This window comes from Candida theae (assembly GCF_024610275.1).
Source record: "Candida theae strain CBS 12239 chromosome Unknown scaffold1, whole genome shotgun sequence".
In the NCBI taxonomy this organism is placed as follows: domain Eukaryota; kingdom Fungi; phylum Ascomycota; class Pichiomycetes; order Serinales; family Debaryomycetaceae; genus Lodderomyces; species Lodderomyces theae.
The window spans coordinates 176,255-188,121 of record NW_026261439.1 but is presented as its reverse complement, the minus strand read 5'-3'; the positions used below and the strand labels follow the sequence as shown (position 1 = coordinate 188,121).

Genomic DNA, 11,867 nt, shown 5'->3' with positions numbered 1-11,867 from the left:
TAGGCGCAATACCCGCTTTTAACAACCGATCCGATTTGCAATGATGGAACTGAGTGATGGGATACTCAGGGAATCACACATCACAAAGGGGCAGTATTGGTTTGAAGGTCCTGAAAATGCATTCTGCACATTTGCTCAGTGAGTGTTGGGAGGGGTTGACAATTGACAGTTGACAGTTGACAGTTGACAGTTCACTCTGTCGTTTGTTCTGACCCTCAAGTTTGGATAGCATAACCATCACAATCTTCATACCCCGATTCCGCAACTGAAGAAGTTTTGATATGTGTAGATGTATGTGAATACGCTTTGTTTATTTGTGTTTCTCGCCCTTTGCCCGCTTCATTCTGTATACTACGGCTGTCCTTTCTAACAAAGTTTACAGGTCAAACTCAATCTGTTTTGCATGACTATTCTTTACAAATATTATACACGGCTACGCTCTGGACCACAAGAATGTATGCTACAACTCTGATGTATATTACTCAGCAGTATAACAAAATTCAGGTTCAAATAATGGAAACAAGGATCTGAGAATGGAATAGTTGCTATACGGTTTACTCTAACGGGGCCAGTACCCAAAAAAAAAAAAAAAAAAAAAAAAAAAAGGGAAATGTTACCCGCGGATTAAGTGTGTGTGATATACTAGAAAAAAAAAAAAAGAAGAAGAAGAAGAAGAAGAACAATGACAATGATTCTACAATCTTGTGGCTGACAAAGCAATTGAAATTATTATATGCAGGCTTCTCCAATATCCTCAAAAAAAAATATATCTATCTGTATAAATATAAGGACGATGATGAGGTCAATGTAGTCCCACTTTTGCCATCAAAGAATACACCACTTTTCTTTTGACAGGAACTTACTCAATTAAATCACATTACACTTATACACAACAATGACAGTCGCAAGCAAGGTATTGGTACTCGGAGCTGGTTGTTTCTGGGGAACAGAGCATGTCTTTGCAAAAGCATTTCACAAGGGTTTGATCAGCAACGTTGTTGGTTATGCCAATGGTAATGAAAAATACCACGGGGTCTCATATCAACAAGTTTGTAGTGGATCCACGGGTTTCGTTGAAGTTGCTAAATTGACTTATGACCCAGCTCAATTGTCTACTGAGACCATCATTGATCTTTTCTTCAGAATGCATGACCCTACTCAACTCAATGCACAAGGTCCAGATATTGGTCGGCAATACCAGTCGGCAATCTACTACACCGACGAAGAACAACACAAGGTTGCTGAGCAATTGAAGGAAAAGTACCAAAAGGAATGGTACCCAAACAAAAAGATTCAAACGGAAATTGCACCATTGAAGGTGTTCTATGATGCTGAGTCTTATCACCAGAAGTATCTTGACAACAACCCAGGCGGATACGAATGTCCTACCCACTACATTAGAACTGAGCCACCAAGTCAAGGTAAATCTTGGGGCCTTTTCTAGCCACTTTATAGCTTGCAATGTATATTGATTTTTAAATTTAATGGAAGTGATCGTTATTAAAAGAGTGGAATTGATGGTATAGATGTGACCGTGTAGAGAAGGTGCTTGAAGTTGGCAGTGACTTCGTACATTACGCTTGATGAGAGTTTTGCAAAACGCGTTAACGTCAAATCACAATATTTTTTTTTTTTCATTTTTTGTTTTCCCCTTGGAAATCACACCTTCATTCACCAAGGCGACTCACTCACACAACACAACATGTCCTTATGGGTAGACAAATATAGACCACGGACCTTGTCCCAGTTGTCGTATCACAATAGTATCACCCAAAACTTACGTGCTCTTTCCAAATCTGGAGACTTCCCCCATCTTTTAGTTTATGGACCAAGTGGAGCAGGGAAAAAGACTAGAATCTATTGTACTTTGCATGAACTATTTGGATCTTCGGTCGAAAAGCTCAAGATTGATGTCAAGAATTTCGTTACTACGTCCAATCGTAAGCTTGAGTTTAACGTTTTGAGTTCCCCTTACCATTTGGAAATAACACCTTCCGATATGGGTAACAATGACCGTGTTGTAATCCAAGATTTATTGAAGGATGTTGCTTCAACAGAACAAGTGGATTTTGGAAACCAAAGCAGCAAAAAACATAGGTTCAAAGTTGTCATTATCAATGAGGCCGATTCATTAAGCAGAGATGCACAAGCTGCATTGAGAAGAACTATGGAAAAGTATTCAGCAAATATCAGATTGATTTTGGTTTGCAATTCAATATCAAATATTATTGCTCCTATAAAGTCCAGAACCTTGTTGGTGAGAATACCTAGTCCTTCAGTTGAAGATATAGGCTCCATTTTGGGACATGTTGCAGAGAAGGAGCGCGTCAAGTTCTCGTCTACAAATGCTCAGGAGATTTCACAATTTTACAGTCAGGTTGCAAACACAAGTAATCGCAACTTGAGAAGATCATTATTGGCTTTTGAAACCATTCAAATGCAAAACGAGACCATTAATGTTAAGCAGTTACATTCGGTTATTGTTTTGGATTGGGAAACTGTAATCAAGAATATGGCAAAGACAATTACCAGCAGTAGGAATGTGGCGACATTGGCCAAGTTAAGGACGGTCTCATATGAGTTGTTGTCTCACTGTATTCCAGCAAGAACTATCTTGAAGAATCTTTTATTTGAGTTGATCAATTTAGCAAGGGGCAAATCCACTTTAATTCAAGAGATTGTCAAGATAGCATCTACTTTTGATGAGAGATTGAGTCTTGGACAAAAGAGTATCTTCCACTTGGAAGGTTTCGTGGCCAAAACTATGCTTGCAATAGACAACTACAGCTGAAATCGAAAACTGAGTTTTGTACTTTATAATCAATATAAAAGAAATACCATTTGTCAAATCGTAAGAAGTAGAATGAAGTAGCCTGGGTGATCAATGTTGGACTTTGTTATCCGACGATTTGCTATTCTTTGCAGCTTTCCTGTGTTTTCCATCAACAATGTCATCGTAAGCAGGAAGATCGCCAGCATTCAAAAGGGGTCCTTCTGGACTATCCAAATCTCCTTCAACAACGTTATCACGATAAGGAGCGCGACTCTGTGAGCCAGCTTCCCCAGAAGCACCATGGTGGATGAATCCTTGTTGCTGCTCAGACACAGTATGGTCTTCTCCTCCGAGTCTATGACCAGGTCCACTATGCTGTGGGTGTGGACTACGGCTGGATCTTGCGGCGCCAGCTCCATTTCCACCTCCTTGTGATGGGGACCCTACTTGACTCTCATCATCATCACCAATTCTAGAGTACCCCTCGACTCCACGACTGGGGAAATCAATGTAAAATAAAAAGTAGATGGCAAACACACTTCCCGGGATATGACCAAAGAAGGTCAAAATTACGGTGACTAGAAATTCCTTGGTAAAGATTGTTCGTTGGGCTAAAAAGGTTGCTAATGGCGGAAGGAATATGGCGGCCAAAAGCAAAACAAATTGCTCCGGTGGACTTGGTGCTGCTTGAGGTGTGGTCATTGCTGTTGTTTGGAGGTTGAAGGTATATGCTTGAAAATGCTTCGTGAAGTGGCAATTGAGGATTTCTAGTGCGAATTTCATCAGTTCTATTTATAGCCCAATGAACAGATAAACTCCGAATCACACGCATATAAAAGAAAGATGTCAATTGGGCTCGATGAAAGAGTCGATATCCACCTGTGAGCTTAAAGAAGACCATGTTTCTTGAAAGGGGAGGTGGGAGGTTTGTTCTTCTGTGCTAATTGCATTCACAGCAAAGCTTCATCATAACAACCTTTAGTTCAATTTAGATAATGTCAAATACCTTCGAGGATCCAGGCTAGCGAGAGTTGGTTGTAAATTCATGCATGATAACTGTACTACTTTTTACATGCTATATTTTTGGAGTGCTGGACTGTCTCTGAAGTAATAGTTTCGTAAAGATTAAAGAGGAAGAAAAATGAAAACACGCACAATGATAGACATTGTTGAAAATTCATTTGCGAACCACACTATATAGATATTCCCTAGCAGCAACACTCGTGATATCATGGACTACATCAAGAAGCAAATATGGGGACCTGACCCCAAAGAACAAGTACGTGTATACTTCAACTCCAATCCTACGATTCATCAAAAAATACTAACCTCAGTACTAGATGAGAAAGATAAACCAGCTTCTTCGAAAGAATAAACGTGAATTAGATAGGTCGGTCAATCAACTTCAACCTTTGAAAAAAAAGACAGAAGGTTTAATCAGAAAAGCCGCCAAGGAAAAGGACTACAAGACTGCCAAATTGTATGCTAAGGAATTGATTAATATCAATCGACAATACAATAAACTATACACATCCAGGACTAGAGTCGAGTCAATCACAATGTCCATCAACGAGCAGTATCTGATGAACAAATTGACCAAGTCTATACACTCATCCACCTCGATTATGAAGGATGTCAATCTGTTGATTCACATTGGTGCTGTGTCGCAAACGATGCAAGAATTGTCAAAGGAGTTGACGAAAGCGGGCATCATCAATGAGATGATGGACGACATGGTGGACTTGGACTATGAGGAAGACGAAGAATTGGAAAGCGAGTCACAAGAAGAAGTTAATAAGATAATAGCCAACTTGACCGAGGAAAAGACTAGCAAGGTTTCAGAAGTTCCTACTACACAACTCGAGGCGCCACAATTGGAGGAGGAGGTACCAGCCACAGAAGAAGAAGAAGATGAAGAGGATAATATTGCTATTGACGAGATAAAACAAAGGCTCAGAGCACTACAATCGTAGTGCCTTGAATAAACAGCCCAGGTTATAATAAACAGAATGCAACCAACAACACTGTCCAAATGCATGTTTGTGGATCATAGGAAAAGGAGCCACTGGAGCTTTCCTCAATGGTTTCATCTATAGCAGTTGCCAGCTCTTTTGATGCTTTTTGAAATTGCGATCCAATGGTTTCATTGACGAAACAAATTGAAACATGATCGGTGACGTTCTCGGCGAATAACGAGTGGGTATTTGGGCTGGCTCTGGCAACGACAAATGAACTAGGTATACGGTAAATCTCCCCACCATCAACTTGATTGCCATTAATCACCGCGTAAGTGCTGTCGCCACCGTTTGTTGACATGAGTGCAAATCCTCCCTTGCCAGCTTTCTTCAAGAGCTTCTTGTTGACTTTTTTCTCAAGATATATACCTGCATTATATTGCCATTTGGGGATCAACTTCTTTTTCTTTTTAATCAAGGCTTCAAGTTCAGGGTCAGATGCGTTGGTGTAAATAACGGGGCTATCCAAGATGGTGAGATTATAACTTTGGTATGTCAAGTCAATTTCTCCGGAAACGTTTGTTTGGATCAAATCAGTTGCAGTGGAAGGAGTTGATATGGGTTGTCCAGTGACTACTACGGCTATAGCCATCAATAGCAAAGAATGAAATTGCATTGCTGGCTCTAGTGTTGTTGCAGGATAAAGAAGTGGTGACAGACAAAGAAATCTGGCTGCATAATGATATTAGGAGCAAGGGCGCCAGAAAGAAAGAGAGAAACATTTCACAAAAGTGAATTTACCGCATGAGTTTATCCGTATCAAAGTTATGCTTATATCAAAAAGAGATAGACACTGCATGAGATTATGTACGCGAGAGCACTCACTTGTAAGATAAGTGCTTTTGATTCAAACATCGATTCAATGGTATTGGAGCTATTACCCTGGAAGTAATCAACAATAGTGGCATTTTTCAATTCAACATCCTGATCAATAACCATTTTCTGGTCCTCTTTATCTGTAGTAACGACTTCATCCAAACTGAACAACTTAAACGTCTTCTTCTTCTTGTCGTTCTTCTTCTTCTTCTTCTTCATACTGCTCTTTCTGTCACTCTCAGATGATGATGAATCACAATCAGAATCCCAGTCAGACCCCGAGTCAGATTCGGGACCAGTCTCCGGCCCAGAAGATTTCAGTTCGATGATAGTAGGTATGAATGTAGTTTCCTTCTCAGTTGATCCCTCATCGATTTCCTTGTTCAAGAATGCACCAGCACCAAGACGCCATTTGGGTGTGCTCACTTTAGTCTCCTTCTTTGTACCTTGAGCCCTGAACTGATCATTGGAATCGACTTTGCTTTTCAAAACTCCTGCTGGTGTTTGCTCAACAAGGAGGGCGTGGAACACAACGTTGTTGAGGTGATCTTGTGAATTTTCGTTATCGTAGCTGACGACTTGTGAAGTGAAGATTGGTGATTGGTGCTGGAGCAAATCGGATTGGTGGTGGGTGATCAACGGGAAAACATAAGCCACTAACGCTAGGCAGATTAAGGGTTTCAACATCATTGGAAGTTAATGCAACCAAAAGAAGAACTGTGTTTATTCCAGCAGGGGGAGTGGCAAATTGCTTTCAAAAATAAAAAAAGGCAATTCGCCCCACTACTTGATTTCTTTCGCAGTCAATTTCTTTTGTGTTGCAAAAATTGATATGCCCTAGATTAAACTAAAAACAATAAAAACCAAATATACATAACGAGCGACAAGCTTTGGACTCACTGAACAAATACACACTCGAATATTGATTTCCTGCAATACTAGACGAGCTGAAGTTTGCAAATTGCCATGTAGAATCGTTACTTTTGCTCACAGCTGACTTCACTTGCCATGCCTCAAACTTGGGGGCAAGCTTTTTGTCAGAAACGTCTTTTCCTCGTTGGAAATCCTCTGCATCAACGACATAGTCATCCTCTATGTAATCCCTCTTTGCTACACTTGATACATTCAAAGCTTTGGGGTTCCTAGCGCTATCGTCGACTGTCTCATGGTGATCAAGAAATAAACCAGGGTGGTTGGTTCCGACTTTGGTAACTAATTTATTCTCATTAAGCAAATGATGCTTACTCCCGTTCTTGCCACCTTCAACACTGAGACCCAAGAACCAATGCTTCCCTTCAGTTTCGGACAAATCGCTATCTTCATCGGACTCTGACCCGGAAAAGTTCAACCCTTTTTCTCTTCCATCGCTTTCCTCCTCACCCTCCTCCTCTTCACTTGAAGAAGACTCCAATAACCATTCAGGTGGAGGCTTTGGCTTCGATTTTGGCTTTTTGGGCTTCTTTGGTTTTGCTACTGGTTTCTGCTCATCAACCTCTGGCTCAGTTTCAATTATGGTAATTGGCCTTTTCTTGTACTTTGCAATTTCACGACAATCTTGATACCCCATCTCTTGCGCTTTATTTGCAAACAAACCAGTACTGAATGACCATTTGGGTACTTTATCCTTTCCTTGAATGGTGAAGATGGTGTTGCTGATATTGTCGGTTGTGTTCAACGTGGGCTGCAAGGTGTATTTTGACGCTGGCAAATTAAGAGGGAGATTGGCGGTGGTATCATTCAACGGGTGAGTGGTTTGCCAGTTTGCAAGTTCTTCGACCAGATTGTAAAACAGCGTATCCTCAGTATAGCCGACCTTGCTGAGGACACAAATTACCAACACCGAGCTCATAGACATCCGCATATTCGTGTGATACTTCTTTGTGAGGAGTATGTTATGGTGTAGTTTGGTTTTTGCCACAACTCTATTTGAAAAAAAAAAAAAGAATATGAATAGATTCTTTAAAAGTATGAACTAAGGTACACAATGACAAAATTTCTTTAATCTTGATCGTAAGTCAAGCCATTTTCTTTTCTTATATCGTCCATTACTCCCATCACAAGGAGACTTTCAGCATGTGGCATTATCTCGTTTTCCAATTTGCCATTATGAATGTCATTTGCCACTGCATTTGCTTCGTATATGAAGCCATTGTAACCAGAGTTGTCCTTGTATTCATAAACTTCCTTGCCCTCTTTACCGAAAATTTTGAAGTGCTTAGCCCTGGCTGGATTATCGCTGTACATTTCGACCCAACCTCTGGAACCCTCAAGTCTAACATATGCCTTTGGGCCATCAACCAACTCGGACGAAGTGAGAAGTGCTTGCTTCCCATCTTTGTATTTGATCAAAATTGAAGCAAGATGGTCCACCAAATCATTTTTGTCTATGGTTAGAAAGCTTTTATGCTCAAATTTGGTTGCTTTCTCTCCAACATAATCATCCAAAAGTATTCTTGAGTATGTGATGGGGTAGATACCAATATCCAAGAGTGACCCAGCTGCTAGTGATCTATCTCTTACCCTTGACGTCAAAGGCAAATTCTCCACATCTCCTTCATAGCTGAAATCTGCAAATAATCTATGCACGTCACCAATCACCTTTTCTTGATAAACCTTTCTCTTAAGCTCTTTGATAGCAGGGAAGAATCTCGTCCAGACCGCCTCCATACAGAACCTGCCGTTCTTTTTTGCAACTTGAAAGATCTTTTCTGCTTCCTTTCGATTCACTGTAATTGGCTTTTCACACAAGACGTGCTTACCATTCTCTAAACACGCAATAGCTTGTTTGAAATGAAAGTTATGCGGGGTGCCAATATAGACTACGTCGATTTCTGAGTTCTTGTAGAGCTCATTGTACGATTGAGTTACTGGTGTAACATCAAAGTTCCTCTCGGCAGTGATTTTGTTGTTTTTGATAAACTCTTGGCCCTTTTCGGAGTTGGAGCAGCCGATACTCTTAATCACATGGTGATATTCCGTTTCTCGATCATTATTTAACAACAAATCGTAGACAAATTGCGATGAGATGTTTCCAGCACCCAATATGGCCCAATTGAGGGTGATTGTCATTTTCGTTGGCAGTTAAGGAGAACAAGGGGAGCAAAGTGGACAGTGGGGTATAACTGTTTTTTCTTTTTTTTTTTTTTTCTTCGTCGCCAATTCAACCAAACTTCGACTACTTACAAAGAAAGATACAAACCCTGTAGGACTACACATACCTTGTAACTTGGTAGTCATTGTATATTACCGTACTTACACTAGAACTTCAAATACAAGGGCTCTTGAGTGGATATTTCACACCCTTGCCGTACACTGTCTGGAAGCTTCAGTGCTTTCTCCAACACTTTTTCTTTATCACTCTGGCTGTAAACATAGGGGAATGTTCTTGTACCACCCTCACCATTCGTCCCTGCGTGGCCTCCGGATCTGTTGCCATCGCCATTGCTGAATTGTGGTGGGAGTAGTTGTGACTGTGACTGCGATTGCGATTGCACTCCAGACATACTACCCTTGTTCAAAAACGAAGTGACATCAATTAAGTTTTCCGATAAGTCATTGACTATGTTATTCAACTCTTGTTGCCTTTGTTCTTGTTTTAATATTTCCTCTTCTTGTAACAGGTCGTACCCCCCTTGTTGGTTTCTCCTTAGTAGTGATGCTGTTTCATCGTACTCGTCATCATTACCACCACCGCTCAAGCAAGATAGACATAGACCCATTGAACAGTTATATGGTTCAGGTTTTAAATGTTGTACTGCCGTGAAAGAAGTAGTAGCAGCTTTTGTTGAGTGGTAACCGTAAGGTCGATATTTTGCCTCGTCGTGTAAATTGTTCACATTAAGGAAAACTCGACTCTCCTCAAAACAAAATCTCGCTTTAGATTACAAATCTCACCACTCAAAACCCCCACTGTCAAAACTTCAATTCCTAGCCATGTCAAAAGCTTTATGTTGCTATGCATTTGAAACATTGCTAAACAAGCTTAACCTCGAACAGACTAAAGTGCCCCTCAAGTCCTATTTTGAGGCGGTGCACGAGGATGCCAGCAAACTCCCCAAATCAGCTCCTCTATTCGTCACCTGGAATAAAAATTCGCAATTGCGAGGATGCATAGGGACATTCCAGTCATTAGCAGTTGAGCCAGGTGTTGCCAAGTTTACCGTTAGCTCGGCATTTGAAGACCCGAGGTTTGCACCAATCGCCGCCAAAGAGGTCGCTGATTTAGAGGTGGATGTGACATTGTTGGATAGATTCCAGCCAATCTCGGACTACAATGACTGGTCTATTGGTGAACATGGGTTGAAGATATCTTTTGAGCTTGATAGCGAATACTATCTGGGAACTTTTCTCCCATCAGTGGCAGAGGAACAAAACTGGGACAAGCCCACAACTTTATATTACTTGCTCAAGAAAGCAGACTATCCGGTTAGCAAGAAACTGACTGAAGAATTTTATTCAACGGGATTGAAGGAAGGGTGGTTGAAATTGACAAGATATGAAGGACTAAAGGTACATATCGCGTATGGCGATTTTATCGCAATAAGAAAGTCAATTGTGAACTAGAGATGCGGTCGAGTAGCTTTGCAATACCTCGACGTGGATTACTTAGAGTAGATTGCATTGTCAGAGGGGGGGGGAGGGTAGCATTGAAAATTTTTTCGAGTTATTCCGTGGGGAAGTAAATAGGGCTGGTCCTGGTTTGCACCATGAAGCAGCTCCATGAATATATAGATTCAATTCAGTTTTGTTTGATTACACTGATCTTTATGGCCATCTCTTGTAGCTAAGCATCCATTATCATCTTTCGAAGCGTGCTCGGTCCGTTACACTTCATTTCCCTTTGTGCAACTATTAAATTCTATTTCCGATTTCTTGAACTTTTTCCTACACACTCGGAAAAGCGTTCACCCCCACAATTTTTGAGTAAAGATTATACAATTCCAACCATGATATAAATTGCATCTTGTCGTAGATTGGGTTAATCCTTAATTCAGAAGGCTTTACTTCACACCTTGAAGCCCCCAACCTATGTTCAAAAAGTCAGCAAAAGATATTGTGGTTCTCTCTGCATTGAGAACTCCAGTCACCAAATCTGTCAAGGGCGGCTTGGCTCAACTCTATCCCGAGGAGTTGCTATACCAAGTTTTGAAAGGATCTTTATCTAAATCGAAAGTTGATCCTAACTTGATTGATGACATTCTTGTTGGTACAGTTTTGCAAACATTAGGGGGTCAAAAAGCCTCAGCCTTGGCAGTGAAAAAAGTTGGGTTCCCCATAAAAACAACGGTAAACACAGTAAATCGTCAGTGTGCTTCGTCAGCTCAAGCAATAACATACAGTGCTGGGTCTCTTCTCAGTGGAGAGAACAAGTTTGCCATTGCTGCTGGCGTTGAATCCATGACGCACGATTATTTCCCACATCGTGGAATCCCACAACGAATTTATCAACCATTTTTGGAAGATGCCAGTGAGGAGGCAAAGAATGTGTTGACACCAATGGGGATCACAAGTGAGCTGGTTGCCGAGAAATTTGGCATTACTAGAGAGGCTCAAGATGAATTTGCTGTGCAATCGCACTTGAAAGCAGCACAGGCGAGCGAATCAGGTCATTTCAGGAAGGAAATAATACCAGTAGAGTCACGCAATGAGGCTGGTGAAGTTGTTATTATCGAGAGAGACGATGGAATTAGAGCTGGATCAACCTATGAGAAGTTGCTGACATTGAAACCTGTATTCAAAGAAGATGGAGTTACGACTGCAGGAAACTCCTCTCAAATATCAGACGGAGCTTCAGCAGTTGTTTTGACAACTCGTGAAAATGCCGAAAAGTGCGGGTACAAACCAATTGCAAGATTCATTGGTTCAAGCGTAGCCGGTGTCCCCGCTGGATTGATGGGAATTGGACCTTCGGAAGCAGTACCGCAATTGTTGGAAAGATTTGGTTTGACACATAAGGATATTGACATCTTTGAATTGAATGAAGCGTTTGCTTCTCAACTGATATACTGCATCGAGAAGTTGGGTTTAGATGCTGCAAAAGTGAACCCATATGGTGGAGCCATTGCCATCGGTCATCCTTTAGGAGCTACAGGGGGTAGGGTAGTGTCTACATTGTTAAATGGGTTGAGGACTCAGAGCAAAGAATTGGGAGTCGTGTCGATGTGTACTTCCACTGGTCAAGGTTATGCGGGATTATTCATCAATGAAGATTAAAAGTAATGTTCTGATTGAAAAAAAAATATTAGCTATACTGATTAAACCGC

The 11,867-nt window shown here is 41.0% G+C and overlaps 9 protein-coding genes across 9 annotated transcripts; 5 read left to right on the top strand and 4 right to left on the bottom strand. All coding sequences in view use genetic code 12, as the record gives it.

The window, feature by feature from the left end:
* Window positions 1-895: 895 nt before the first annotated feature.
* Window positions 896-1,444, top strand: MXR1 (peptide-methionine-S-sulfoxide reductase; the record flags this gene model as incomplete). The annotated part of the gene is made up of 1 exon (XM_051752624.1): window positions 896-1,444. One exon carries the CDS (start codon window positions 896-898, stop codon window positions 1,442-1,444), a length of 549 nt encoding a protein of 182 aa, XP_051608235.1.
* A 258-nt stretch (window positions 1,445-1,702) lies between these two features.
* On the top strand, window positions 1,703-2,791 carry RFC5 (replication factor C subunit 5; the record flags this gene model as incomplete). Its single annotated transcript, XM_051752623.1, has 1 exon — window positions 1,703-2,791. The coding sequence occupies one exon, from the start codon at window positions 1,703-1,705 to the stop codon at window positions 2,789-2,791; it is 1,089 nt and encodes a 362-aa protein (XP_051608234.1).
* Window positions 2,792-2,881: 90 nt separating this feature from the next.
* KGF57_003224 (uncharacterized protein) lies at window positions 2,882-3,475 on the bottom strand (the record flags this gene model as incomplete). Its single annotated transcript, XM_051752622.1, has 1 exon — window positions 2,882-3,475. One exon carries the CDS (start codon window positions 3,473-3,475, stop codon window positions 2,882-2,884), a length of 594 nt encoding a protein of 197 aa, XP_051608233.1.
* A 638-nt stretch (window positions 3,476-4,113) lies between these two features.
* Window positions 4,114-4,746, top strand: VPS24 (ESCRT-III subunit protein; the record flags this gene model as incomplete). The annotated part of the gene is made up of 1 exon (XM_051752621.1): window positions 4,114-4,746. One exon carries the CDS (start codon window positions 4,114-4,116, stop codon window positions 4,744-4,746), a length of 633 nt encoding a protein of 210 aa, XP_051608232.1.
* A 22-nt stretch (window positions 4,747-4,768) lies between these two features.
* KGF57_003222 (uncharacterized protein) lies at window positions 4,769-7,465 on the bottom strand (the record flags this gene model as incomplete). The annotated part of the gene is made up of 3 exons (XM_051752620.1): window positions 4,769-5,456; window positions 5,600-6,266; window positions 6,478-7,465. The coding sequence occupies 3 exons, from the start codon at window positions 7,463-7,465 to the stop codon at window positions 4,769-4,771; spliced, it is 2,343 nt and encodes a 780-aa protein (XP_051608231.1).
* A 137-nt stretch (window positions 7,466-7,602) lies between these two features.
* On the bottom strand, window positions 7,603-8,673 carry KGF57_003221 (uncharacterized protein; the record flags this gene model as incomplete). The annotated part of the gene is made up of 1 exon (XM_051752619.1): window positions 7,603-8,673. The coding sequence occupies one exon, from the start codon at window positions 8,671-8,673 to the stop codon at window positions 7,603-7,605; it is 1,071 nt and encodes a 356-aa protein (XP_051608230.1).
* Window positions 8,674-8,861: 188 nt separating this feature from the next.
* KGF57_003220 (uncharacterized protein) lies at window positions 8,862-9,323 on the bottom strand (the record flags this gene model as incomplete). The annotated part of the gene is made up of 1 exon (XM_051752618.1): window positions 8,862-9,323. One exon carries the CDS (start codon window positions 9,321-9,323, stop codon window positions 8,862-8,864), a length of 462 nt encoding a protein of 153 aa, XP_051608229.1.
* A 214-nt stretch (window positions 9,324-9,537) lies between these two features.
* Window positions 9,538-10,167, top strand: KGF57_003219 (uncharacterized protein; the record flags this gene model as incomplete). Its single annotated transcript, XM_051752617.1, has 1 exon — window positions 9,538-10,167. The coding sequence occupies one exon, from the start codon at window positions 9,538-9,540 to the stop codon at window positions 10,165-10,167; it is 630 nt and encodes a 209-aa protein (XP_051608228.1).
* Window positions 10,168-10,632: 465 nt separating this feature from the next.
* Window positions 10,633-11,817, top strand: POT1-2 (Pot1-2p; the record flags this gene model as incomplete). Its single annotated transcript, XM_051752616.1, has 1 exon — window positions 10,633-11,817. The coding sequence occupies one exon, from the start codon at window positions 10,633-10,635 to the stop codon at window positions 11,815-11,817; it is 1,185 nt and encodes a 394-aa protein (XP_051608227.1).
* Window positions 11,818-11,867: the final 50 nt, after the last annotated feature.